The sequence below is a fragment of the Chionomys nivalis genome, chromosome 21 (assembly GCF_950005125.1).
Source record: "Chionomys nivalis chromosome 21, mChiNiv1.1, whole genome shotgun sequence".
Lineage (NCBI taxonomy): Eukaryota > Metazoa > Chordata > Mammalia > Rodentia > Cricetidae > Chionomys > Chionomys nivalis.
Genome location: NC_080106.1, coordinates 7,251,153 through 7,263,639, shown reverse-complemented (window position 1 = coordinate 7,263,639; position 12,487 = coordinate 7,251,153). Strand labels below are relative to the sequence as shown.

The window sequence follows — 12,487 nt, the reverse complement described above, 5'->3', positions numbered from 1 at the left end:
CTAATGTAATTAAAGATTTTTTTTAAAATTCAAAATAAATAAGGACCCAGAAAAAGACCTAATGGCCCCCACAGAAATGCAAACCAGTGAAACTCCAAGGCCAGCACTCCCAGGATGACAGAGGCTCCTGGGACCATGGGCTATGGGAATGGGAGACTTAGAGAGCCACCCAAAGGGTCTTGGGGAATCAGTTATTTAGACATAGGGACTGGCCCTGGAAGGTTGGGGCATAAGGCAAGGTGTGTGCATAAGACCTATGGCCACTAGGGGGCAGCCTCAGACTTGCCCACAGAGAGATCAGAGCCAATTGGCCCCTGTTAAATAAGTGTTCACAGGAAGGCAACCCCATAACCACCAGGCCTATAACTCACTGGGACGCTGGCGGACAGGGCTCTGGCTGGTCAGGACATGCACGGTGCAGTTGTCAATGTCAGGTCCTGTGGACGTCGGCGTCGCACACTGCAGAGGACACGTGGGCGAGTTAGCGTCTGCAGGCAGCTCCCAGTGACTTTCGGATTTCCACGACCATGCTCACCTGGGTGGCATCCCTAGCCTGGGGCTCTGGCTCCAGCTGATCCAGTTCCAGCTCATGTTCCTCATCCTCTCTAGGTGCCTCTTTCCTCTGCAGAGACCAGAACCCTGAGTGTGGTCCGGGCTGGCAGGGCCCCAGGAGACCTGTCTCAGGACATCTGTCTCACCAGTGTCCCAGAAGCCAGCGGAGGGGATGGCAGGGACTCACCAGGTCTGAGGGGCGGCTCTTGCGGAGCTTCAGCAGAGAGGTGGCTGTGTAGTAGAGCAGCAGCAGAATCCCAGGACTCACGTAGATGGGCCAGGAATGGTCAGTGTTGAGTACCAGCACATTGGGGCTGGAGCAGTTAGGGGGGTTTATAAAGTTCTTGAGACCAAACACCCTATCGGAGAGAGGGCACGTCACTGACTGCCAGCTTTGAGGGCAGCACGACCATGGCTGGGTGAGAAGGCCCACGCGGAAGCCTTACCTGGCCCAGATGCTGCCGGGCGGTAGCACATCCTGGACAAAAGGTGTCTGATAGCAGTAGAGGCAGATGAGATGGCCAGCGCCGAAGGAGCTCACCATGACACACAGTGTGTCGAAGCCCAAGGAGCTGAGAGGAAAGTGGCAAGCCCACCACGTGCAGATGCCCAGGAAGACCAGAAGGTAGACACTGGAGAAAGCTGAAGGGTGGGCTATACCTACGGGGAGAGGGGGGACGGGCACTTTGGGTCACACCTGGCCTGGCCCATCAGGGAGCTCTGAGTCATCTCCCCATGCCAGTCAGTGTCAAGATTCGTATTCCCTGCCCCAAAGCACCTGCCAGCGCTAGCAGCACAATGGTCAGCATCCTTCCAGAAGCCATCAGCAGCCAGTGGGCTGTGACCCGGAAACGGGAGGTCAGCCACAGCCTGCGTTTGGTTGCCAGGGCAGGGCCTCCCTGTGGCCCCACTGCCGGGGAGGCATCCATGTCGTCGCCATCCTGCTAAAGGCATGGGGAAGTGACATCAGCATCATCACCCCAGGGCTGCTGCAGCCTCATCTGCCTAGCTGAGGGGAGAGATAAGGCCTGTCCCACTGCTGCCCTCTGATGCTGCCCACAGCCTGACAACCCTTTGCTCAAGCCTTTCTCCCTTCTCACTAGAGCTCTGCCACAAATGTCACCCTCAGAGCCCCATGCACAATCCCGGCAGGCCAGACACAGAATGGCCCAGCTGTTCTGGGACACCTCAAGCCTTCTTTTGGTCCCAGCTTGGTCATGATTCCCTAGAAGGCAGGATCGCCTCCCAGACCCCAAATCTGTCCCTGAAGACCCCGTGTCACTTTTGTACAGGATGTACACACGCATACCATGTACCCTACACTGCGTTTTCATAGCACCCTCAGACCCATAGTCCTTGATCCAGAGGCGATGGGTGACTGCCCCAATCCCACAGGTCAGGGAGAACAGGGCTACGTTGTATCTTATGGGGCCTCTCGGGAGGTGGGGGCTGGGGACACAGGAACATCAGGACCTCCAGTTAGGCATTTTCTAATCTTCCCACACCCCAGAGAAGGGACCATGTCCTGCTGCCCTCTCTGACCCTCCAGAATGACAGAAGTGACCAGCTACCTGAGAAGAAACGAAACAGTCCTTGCCTGGGGCAGGAGACTGAGACCTGACAGGACCTGTTTTCCCTGGCACTGACAGAAGGGTTTCCCAGAAAAGAGCTGCATCCCAGGCCTCAGGAAAAGCCAGGGTATGGTGGAAAAGAACACAAACTGTCGTCAGCAGCCCTAGCCCAAGCCAGCTGCTGGCAGCCCATGTCCCCAGCTGTGCCTGTGAGAACAGTTGAGGGGTTACTGGGTACTGGCTCTGGGGCTAGATGCCATGGGCACCTCCCATGCTCCAGTAGTCTCGATTCTGTATAGCCTTGGGAAAATTACTTAACCTCTCTGAGTCTGCCTCCCATCTTGCAAAGAAAACTGTGGAGCCTGGGCAAGAATGAGGAACCAGCTATCGAAGTCGCAGGGATGTACCATTTATCGTAGACTAGAAGCATGAGGCCGGGAGGTCAGGCCAGGAGATAGAGTAGCTGAACCCACAGAAGCTGAAAGTAAGGCCAATGAGGATCTTGGGGAGGAGGAGCTGAGAGGGAAGGTATAGATATATTCTGCTAGTCCAGAGGAGAGGAGATGCACCTGGGTGGAAGATATGCTGGCCCAGCCCTGGGAGCCTCTTTTTTTGTTTGTCCATTTTTGTTTTTCGAGACAGTATTTTCTCTATAGCTCTGGCTGTCCTGGAACTCACTCTGCAGACCAGGCTGACCTCGAACTCACAGAGATCTGCCTACCTCTGCCTCCTGAGCGCTGCGATTTAAAGGCATGTGCCACCATCGCCCGGCTGGATTTTATTTTTGAGACAGGGTCTTACTGTATAGCCCTGGCTGGCCTAGAGGCCCTGGGAACCTCTTGAGAAGCAAGGTGACAAATGAGCAATTCTAGGCCGAGGAAGACAAGGATAACTGCTGACCACGTGACAGAAGCCCCCAAGTCACCTGATCCTCACAGCTCCACCCAGCCCCCGACCTCTAGAGACTTCTGGAGTCCCTTCTGTTCTCTGGTATCCTCTAGAGCCTAGCAAGTGGCAGGTGTTGATGAATGGATGCTGAGACTTGGTGTCTAAGAGTAGGGTGTGCCTGCACCAAGGCACCTGGGTGGCCATAAATCCTATCTCAGCTGGGGGAGGGAGGTAGGCTAAGGCTGGCGTGGTGTGGGAAAGCTGGACTGCAGCCCTCGAGCAGGGCGCAAGGGTGCTGAAATGTCCAGCTGTGGCCCCTGGGAACAGTGGAGGGACCCTGTCCCTCCCTAAAAATAAGCTGATTAGAGCCTTAAGTCCTGCAGGGAGGCAACCACAGCCTCTCAGGTTCTTACCCAGCCGGCATGTTTCAGCTTGGCTGATGCCCACAAGTGAGAGTTCCCAGAGCACAGACCCACTCTGGGGTTCTGCAGAGCAGGCCTCCACACGACTAGAAGCAGGAAAATGTGGCACAACATGTTTTCCTCCCCTAGATGCCTTTTCACACACTTCATGCTAATTCTCCAAACTTAACTCTAAATGTTTAAGTTTGTTAAAATCAAAACCGTCAGAGTGGGTGGGACGCCAGGATTCATGCCCTCACCACCAACTCAGCGGCCTCTGTCCCTTACCAGCTCCTGGGCGCGCTGGCTCTGCCGTGCTTTCCTTGTGAGTCGTCCACAGAGGCCAAGGCAAAGAGAGGACACCACGAGGACTCCCAGGTCAGGTGCCACCAACCTCGTGGTGTTAAAGATGTCCTTCAGGTCCTTCAGGTCCAGCCTGTGAAGGAGAACAGGGACACGCCCAAGCCATCCTTCAGAAACCCAAAGGGAAGCTCACAGGGGTGAGGAGGGAATGGGGATCTTACCTTGTAACCCCTATGTGTCGAGACACCTTCTCCCAAAGGCTGCCTGCAGAGAAAAGACTTGAGGAAGAAGGCTCCAGGCCAGGCAGATGCCCAGTAGTTATTCTAGTGAGTCCTGGGGCCCTGCAGGCATGGCTGCTAGGGATCTCACGTAGAACAGAGTGTCAGTGAGTCAGGAATGCTGAAAAGTCACCTTTTTTGTTTGTTTGTTTTTGAGGGTTTCTCTAATGTAGTCCTGGCTGTCCAGAATTTGCTATGTAAACCAAGCTGGCCTCAAACTCACAGTGATCCTCCTGCCTCTGCCTCCCATGTGCTAATGTTAAAAGTGTGTGCCACCACGCCATCATTACAGACAGGGAAATTGAGGCCGGCCAGACACGCATACTGCTTGGTTGGTCCGTTGGCTATGAGTGGCAAGACAGGAAATCTCAGTCAGGTGGGGCTGAGAGTGGCTGATAAGCTCCACTGGGCTCCAGAGTGGCAAAGACTTGAAGCCCAAGACTTCTACACATGAAGCTGGGGTGCAGGTATCAGCCCTGCCTGACTAGAAGAGGAGACACTGACCATAGGTATAGGGCGGGGACACTAAGGCTGGACAGGGACACTGAGGAGTCCTCATGTTACACAGCCACATGACTCAGCTACAAGTAAGCACAGGAGGGTGTTGACAGGTGGGGACAGAAAGCCTGAGGCTGTTCCCACCTGATGCCACTTAGGCACTGACTGGCCTGGCCACACTGACCACATCACTGCCAGCAATATGCAGGCTAGGCCATCTGGGTCAGACATAAATCGTGGCCAGGCACCTGGGGCAGCCCATATTAGGTGAAGCTGAGTGAGGCAGGGTGGCCTAGTGAGGCTGGAGGCCTAAGGCTCCCAGTTGGCCCGGCCTCTGCTCTACCCCAGGACTGCTGTCCTCAAGTGTTCCTCCCCGGCTCTGCTCCTCAGTCACTTACAGTTTTGATCCAGAAGCTGTCTCAGGTGAGGCATGGTGTATAGGCATATCTGGAGGGCAAGGTGGGCCACCAGGAAGAGAAGGCTGAGGCAGAGTAGTGCACGAAGTAGGCGGCCTGTGTGACCTGTGGCAGAACGGGCAGAGCAGCAGGCAGTGTGGTTACTGCCTAGGCTGGTATGCTTGTCTATACGCCTAAGACACAGTCAGCATGGACACAGGGGCTAGGCAAGGGGACCAGCTGCAAGGAATCAAGACTCATGGCAAGACTCATGGCACCTCCAGGAGGCAGTGGAAGCCTCCAGCGATGAGAGTAGCCCACAGAGGGTACTTGTTTCCTCCTGTGGCCACTCTGAAACCCCCTGGTACCTAGCTGGTGGACGCTGTTGTAACCCTGGCTTATAGATGAGGATGTCATCCCAGAATGGGGAAGGGATTGGCAGAGACTGTTTAGGGGTCACTAGGGAGCAACTCTGGCCAGTTGCTACATTGCTTTTGCTCGCTACTGTCCTGTTGCATGCAGAGGCACCCTGCCCCTCAAAGACCAACACTGAACAGGAGAGACAGAATTTAATTTTCTGATTTAGCTATCATAGGGATGTCAGGGTTAGGTCTGGAAATGAGGGGGTGAAAAATGTGGTATCACAAAGAAGAGGCTTGGGCAGTGGGGGCCAAATGTCCCAGAGGAATGGGTGACCAGCTGCCTCCATCTGGGGTGCTGCACAGCAGAAGGTCCCACAAGCATACAAAGCCACGACAAAGAGGACGCAGACCCCAGCCACAAGCACCAGCCTCAGGCCCCACTGAGCACCAGCCCTCAAAGATCTTCTTGTACTGATTACTTCATGGGAAAGAAACAGGCTAGAATTCAGCCATCAGACCACGGGACCCTGACACATAGGATATACTATGCTTGGCTAAAGGGTGTTCTGCACTTCCGCGCTGCCTCTAGCCACCCCAGTGGTCATAACTGGTCAGGGAGGACACAGGACCCTCCCCGGTCCTTTCCTCTGTCCTCTGAGAGTGGGGGGGCAACTCACACCATGACAGAGACTGGAGCCAGCTTCAAGCTCCTCGCCTGCTGGCAGTCAACCCAAGGCAGCAGCGCCATCAAACCGGGCCACAAGGCTACTGAGGCCATCATCATGGAAAGCCCCAGAGACACGGGTTTCTCTCACGAAGGCAACCCAGCAGCCTCGCACCTGTCCTCCCTCTCCCATGGCCACCACTGCCAGTGTGTCTGTCCCGTGTGGTTTCTTGGGCACAGTGACCTCGGTCCCTGCTGGACTAGCCTCATGGGTGACTCTCCTTTTTTTCCCCATGTAGGTCCCACCCAGAAGGTTCTGGGACTCAGCCACATTGTGTGTATAGCCAGGTGCCCCTCTCCTACTGACTTCCGGAGTAGGCCTTGGGTATCAGAGAGCAGGGTGACGCTCTGGCTGGAGCCCAATACTCTTCAGTGCCCAACCTCTGGGAGGGTATCAGAGGACAGAGGAGAGACAAGCCTGACCACAGGACAAGACCAGCACAAAGAGCAACCCTAACCGCAGGGCTAGGAGGATCAGGCACATGTAGGGCTCCAGTGGCACTGAGAGGCAAAGGTGTGGCTGGTTCCTGCCAGAAGAACCAGAAAGGGGAGTCCTCAGGAAGCCATGGTAGGTCCTGAGTGCTAGCAAGGGCAGGCGCCATGAACAGATAGATGTAGGCGCTGTCCCAGTCAGCTATACATAGCACAGCACACCCTGTGGAAGATCTATCCTACACGGCCCAGTCCTTGGAAACTGTTACTGCATGAGGACCATCACCGCAGGGGTACCCCCGTGCTGCCACAGAGAGGGCATAGGACCACCACCGCAGAGAGGGCATGTCAGGATAGATTTTTTTGTTTTTGTTTTTGTTTTTCAAGACAGGGTTTCTCTGTGGTTTTGGAGCCTGTCCTGGAACTAGCTCTGTAGACCAGGCTGGTCTCGAACTCACAGAGATCCGCCTGCCTCTGCCTCCCAAGTGCTGGGATTAAAGGCATGCGCCACCACCGCCGTCAGGATAGATTTGTGTGGGGTCAGAAGTGACTCCCACTGAGGTGTCATATGCAGGGAGAAGGCATATGGAGGAGGGTGGTAGGGGATCTCAGTAGTGGAACAGCCTGCGAGAAGGCCCTGTGGAAGTTAGAGGGCAGCGGGTCTCTGGGAGAGTCCTCCTGGGCCAGACCTTACAGAGGTGGTGGTCACAGTAGGGGCTGGAAGTGGAGTGAGGATGCACACAGGCCCTAGCACAGCAGAGACCACCAGGAGAGAAAGAGGTGGCTCAATGTGGCCCGTTCTGCAGAATAAACCCTGACTGCTAGAATACCCCTGGCTGCTGGAGATGGCTGGATGGACAGTTCTGGAGAGCTCTCCATCACAACCAGCAACCAGTTGGTCAGGGCTTCCTACTGAGCCTTGAGAATCTCCACTTGCACCTGAGAGTCGGTCCTTGCTTGGTCCTGGCCACAGCCTGTGAAGCAGCAGTAAACCCAGTGGAGGCTCCAAGAGAGCGATGAATTCCCAGGCTTAGCCGCTCCTCCAACTCCCTGTTGGCACCCAGATCCACACTCAGTCCTGCACAGACTCAGCTGCCTCCAGGAGGCCAGATTCTTCAAAGCCCTGAGTTTCCTATCACACCGCATCTGGATCCTTTCCAGGCAGGGTCTCCTCCACCAGTCTGAGTGCTCTCAGCCACTCCCCTGCCTCGGGGAAGAGAGTGCTTTGGACTTAGCCAAGCTCACCCAAGGCCCTGGATGACAGCTACCTTTCCTGGCTACCTTTCTTTCCTACCACAGTCTGGGCTCTGACCCCTTGGCTTGATGGAAGGAGCCCATCTTCAAGGAAGGGACTGTCATTTCACACGAGGACAGGTGATACCCCTGTACCATTCAGGCAAGGAAGGGGCTCAGCACAACAACAAATATCCACCAGTAAAAAGAGGTGGACTATCAGGCAGGCGGTGGTGGCGCACGCCTTTAATCCCAACACTCAGGAGGCAGAGACAGGTGCTCTGAGTTCAGCCTGGTCTACAGCGTGATTTCCAGGACAGGCTCCAAAGCTACAAAGAAACCCTGCCTCAAAAAAACTAAAACAAACAAACAAACAAACAAGATGGACTATTATGGGTGCTCTCTAGATAAAAATAAGTGAGTTGGGGCAGTGAGGAGGGTGGCAGACGTGGCGCCTGAGCCATGGCCTTGACCCTGCTGGAACTCCTAGATCCACTGATCAGTCAGCATAGGCTCAGAGGTGCCTCTCAGTCTCCTGCTTTCCCATCCTCTTGTCTCTTTCCTACCTTCTGGAGCCTTTCATGTCCTGCCTCCAGTGACTGCAGCCCCAGTTAGAGCTCACTCAGAGTAGACTCAAGCACTTCCCAGACCCTAGGTAAGGGCACCACTCTACAATATCTCACGAGCTGTTGGCAAATACTACCCTTCTAATATGAGCTGGGCCAGGGCGGGCTGCCTAAGGTCCTAGAGGGAAGCAATGTCTTTGGTACATCTGAAATAGAATTAAGAGAGCATAGGGTGGGGAATCACGCCAAAAGTCTGAGCTGAAGCTCACCCAGCAAGGGGGATAAGATGGGAAGGCCTCTCCCATCTATTCTGGAGCAAAACATGGATAAACCCAGAGACCAAGAAGCCAGCTGTGACCTAACATCCCTGAGCACCAGTCTCAGGGTGCAGGTTTCTGTCCTGGAGGGCAAGACAGTCTGTTCACAGGCCTGGGATCCCAGTGTATTTGATTACCTACCAATCAACTGCTGTCATCCCACTATCCCTCTCTCTGTCATAGGCCTAAGAAGTTCACACAGTACCTAACAGCTAAGACCAGAGAGGGCACAGAGAGTACCTGACAGCCAGGAGTACGGAGGTACCTGCAGGGCAGGGCTGGGCAGAGTGAGAGGGCTCTGAAGCTTCCCAGGGCTGAACCAGAGAGACAGTGCATCCAAAGCAGGAGACAGAGTCTACACAGGGCCAGTAACTGTGTGTGTGTTGGGGGGAAGGCTACCAAAGGACTGGTGAAGCTAAGACTGGAGCAGGCACCCTTGGGGAGAGTGAGAAATGGGGGGGGGTCAGAAATCAAGGGCAGTCTGGGAGGTAAATTCCACTAGGGCAGGAGTAGGCTTCCTAGCTCTAATGCAGGGTGGCTGGGAACAGATCCCACACACCAAGGGTTCTGATACACCCCAACTCTGTCCTGTCCTGCCTCGTCCCGCTGGGGACACTCAGCCTTAAGCTGATTCAACATCTCTCAGTGCAGCCCAGCTTGGGCCCAGACCCTGAGAATCAGGCAGCCGCCTACGTGGGGAACAGGGCCCAGCAGTGTCAGACCTTCCAGGGGCCGGTGCCAGGCCAGCAGCTGCACAAATCATAAACGCACACAGGGCGCTCCATTCTGCACTGTCGGGCCTCACATTTTCCCCTCACACCCGGAAAAACCAGGCAGCATCATGTCCCCGAAGGGCCTCTGAGACTGGACAGACAGACAGTCAGGCTGATGGAGGGTCGCATGGGAAAGACTTCCCACCTTGCTTTCCAAGTCTCCTGCATGGTCCCTCTTGCCTGGCTGGGAGCCTGTACCTCCCACGGTTGATCAAGAGTGTTTCCAGCTGCTCACATGAAACAGTCTTGAGATAAGTGGTTTCCACAAAGGGACCCGGGGACAGAGGAGCGGGCTCTGTGGTGAGCAGAGAGCGGAAGCTAGACCTTCACCAGAGGCTCAGTGCAGGAGCACCCAGTGCCTGGGCTGTGTGTCCCGGAGGGATCTGACCGAGGGCCCCCGTGTTTGCCAACACACTGCCCGGGCTGAACTCCCTAAATAACGACCCTGAATCCTCAAATCCTGCCCACGCTCTATGACCCCTTTTGGTTCCAAAGCACTCTGAGCTGGGCAGGATGTTGGCAGAATAATGGACCCAAAGGCATCCTTGCCCAATCTCTGTCCCCGTGTACATGTGACTCACATGGCAAAGGAACCAAGGCAGAGGTGAAGCTGATGTCACAGCTAACTGAACGAGGGGAGACTGTCTGGAATCTTCAGTCACTGCCATCACAGAATATTAGGACTGAAGAGGACTGCAGGGCCATGGGACATGAGCCAGAGATGCCCAAAAAAACAAGAAAAGACAGGAATCCGGTCCCTGGAGCCCTCTAAAAGGGCGCAGCTGGGCTCACATCCTGACTGTAGCCCCATATGCCACTCAGTCCCACCTCCAGCCCATAGGTGTGGCTCTCATCAGGATGACTTGTTACAGAAACTGCTAGAAACTCACTCTCCCTGGGCCCCACACAGCTAGGCACATTGAATCCAGCAGTGCCAAGGATACAAGTGCCTCCCCTGGGCCCAGGGAGTCACAGCCAGCTCTGACCTTGCTGACCCACAGACACCGGATGTTACACTGGCTGTGGCTCCGGGAGCAGGGTCTCTCCAGGATACTGCCACAAGCTACAGACCTGGCCTCCCCACCCAAGCGCAGAGGACAACACGGGGCCTTCCCTCCTTCAGGAATGCAGGTACACTAGGGGATGGGTCACAGAACATTTACTGAATACCACAAAACGGACTCTGGGCACCTACAGCATAGGTGACCAGAGCTAGGATGAAGGGTCTCAGGAGATCCTGCCCCCCTGAGACCTGCCTGGCTTGTGGTGCCCACTGTCCAGTCCCTCCTATGGACACAACTCTGGGGAAGGCACAAAAACAGGGAAACATATCCCTGCCCAGCTCAGGCCCTGATGGAGCCCACAGTGGTCCAATAGCAAGATGGTCTAAGGTAGGGCCTGGCATTCCAGGGTGATAGAGACAAGCTGGCCAGAGCCTCCACAGACAGAAGAAGCAATGTATCAATCCTGGAGCTTAGCTAGAAGATGGTATGGACCCCAGTGCAGATCCCCAAACCTTCTCCCTGGAGAGGACATCAGGACCCACCCATTCCCTCTGCCTTCTGATGGATGCTCAGCGACAGATGGGGGTTCGTAAACCCTTCCTCTGTCACCTTCAAGGACGATAGAGCCCCCTGTTCCTGTGACAAGCAGTCATCAGAAAAACAAAAAACTGAACTGGCTAGAGTCTGCAACGAAGGAATAACGTCTATCTTCTCAGCAGTTACCAAGCTGCAAACCTGAACCGAGTCTGTGGTATGCAGGGCTTATCCCGATACCCAGTCCCCTACCCTGTGGTCAGGGCTCCAAGGAGCTAGGCTCCATCCTCACCCCCACCTCCTGCCCCTGCCCCTTACCTGGTATGCTGTGTCTTGAGGGGCCTGGAAGCCAGGGCAGCAGCAGCAGAAACAGCAAATAGACCAGCGAGAGAGCATTGAAGCGCGACAGGGAGGCTAGAGGGGAAACAAACCGTTAGTACAGCAGCAATAGGGGCAACTCTAACCCTGAGGGGTGGCAAGGCACTACAGCCCAGCACCCCTTTCTCACCCCTGCATACATAAGGCTGTACACCACAGACAGAAAACCATCTTCCCGTCACCAGGCGCACACGCTCCATGATGCTATAGGATTCTCCCAACATAAAACATGTATTCATACATGTATACACACAAGGTTCTGGCCATTCGATCTAATCCTACACACACAGAGCTCTGAAGTCTACCCCCTTTTAACTTACTTTTCCTTCTTTTTGAAGTTTTATCTATTGATTGGCAGGCAGCTCAACTGCTGTCTGGATCCACAAACTATCATGAGGGAAGTTACCAGGACACAGAGATTTCTGGCACCCCTCCTGGGTCACTGATGGAACTGAGTAATTCTTAACCTAGCTTCCCACCACTCTGCCAGCATCTGCATCCCTATCTGTGCCAACAAACATCACAGCTTCCCTCTGGGAACTTCCCTAACGCCCATGCTGCCCCATGCTGTCCTAGTGAAGTCTGCCAGGGAGGCCAAAGAACCTGATGTAGAAAGCAGATAACAGGGCTGGCCACTTACCCAATGAGCAAGTTTCTTCCCAGAAATGTGGGTTTTTTTCCAGGAGAACCCTATGCAGTTCTCAGTCCCAGGGGTACTCTGCCATTCTACCTGTCCTAGGTGGTACAAAATGAGCCAGACCAAAGGGATTCTACATTCTGCCTGACCTCAGCCACCCAGAGCCACTCACAAACCCCAAGCCACCTCCTTGCTCCCTCTACACCTCAGGCAATTTCACCTCATAGAAACTGACTGCCCCAGATGGGCAGGGATAGCAGAACATGACCTAGGAGCCAGAGTGCATCATGAACCTCGATTCCTGGACAACATAGTCCCAAGACCAGACTTTCTGTATCCTGCAGCATCAAACCTTGCTTCATTATCCCACTGAGAGTAACCTCCTCAGGGGGCGTCCTCCATACTCAAACCCCTCAAGTATGAGAACCATGAGTCTAACGACAGCTCTGGACAGCTAGGGATACCCAGAGTGTGCGGTACATTAAAAATAAGCTGAGCCAGGTCCTCTCCTCGGGGAATGGAGACCAAAGCAACATTGCCCACTTTGGGTAGGTGACTCCATGAAGGGCACTTCTCTGTAAGCATGTCTGAATTCAGCCTGAACCCTTTCCAAGTCCCCCAATCGTCCTCCAGGACCAGAG

At 54.7% G+C, this 12,487-nt stretch overlaps 1 protein-coding gene across 3 annotated transcripts in view; it reads right to left on the bottom strand.

The window, feature by feature from the left end:
- The window catches only part of Piezo1 (piezo type mechanosensitive ion channel component 1), a 66,771-nt gene that overhangs the window by 21,163 nt on the left and 33,121 nt on the right, over positions 1-12,487 (bottom strand). For 2 of the 3 annotated variants that reach the window (XM_057753800.1, XM_057753802.1), the window contains exons 2-10: positions 11,150-11,245; positions 4,890-5,012; positions 3,937-3,979; positions 3,701-3,848; positions 1,331-1,496; positions 999-1,212; positions 740-911; positions 536-622; positions 372-459 (exon numbers count right to left, since the gene is read on the bottom strand). In XM_057753800.1, coding sequence (XP_057609783.1) covers positions 372-459; positions 536-622; positions 740-911; positions 999-1,212; positions 1,331-1,496; positions 3,701-3,848; positions 3,937-3,979; positions 4,890-5,012; positions 11,150-11,245 — 1,137 coding nt within the window. The remainder of the gene's footprint in view (positions 1-371; positions 460-535; positions 623-739; positions 912-998; positions 1,213-1,330; positions 1,497-3,700; positions 3,849-3,936; positions 3,980-4,889; positions 5,013-11,149; positions 11,246-12,487) is intronic. The other variant, XM_057753801.1, reaches the window with a different exon arrangement.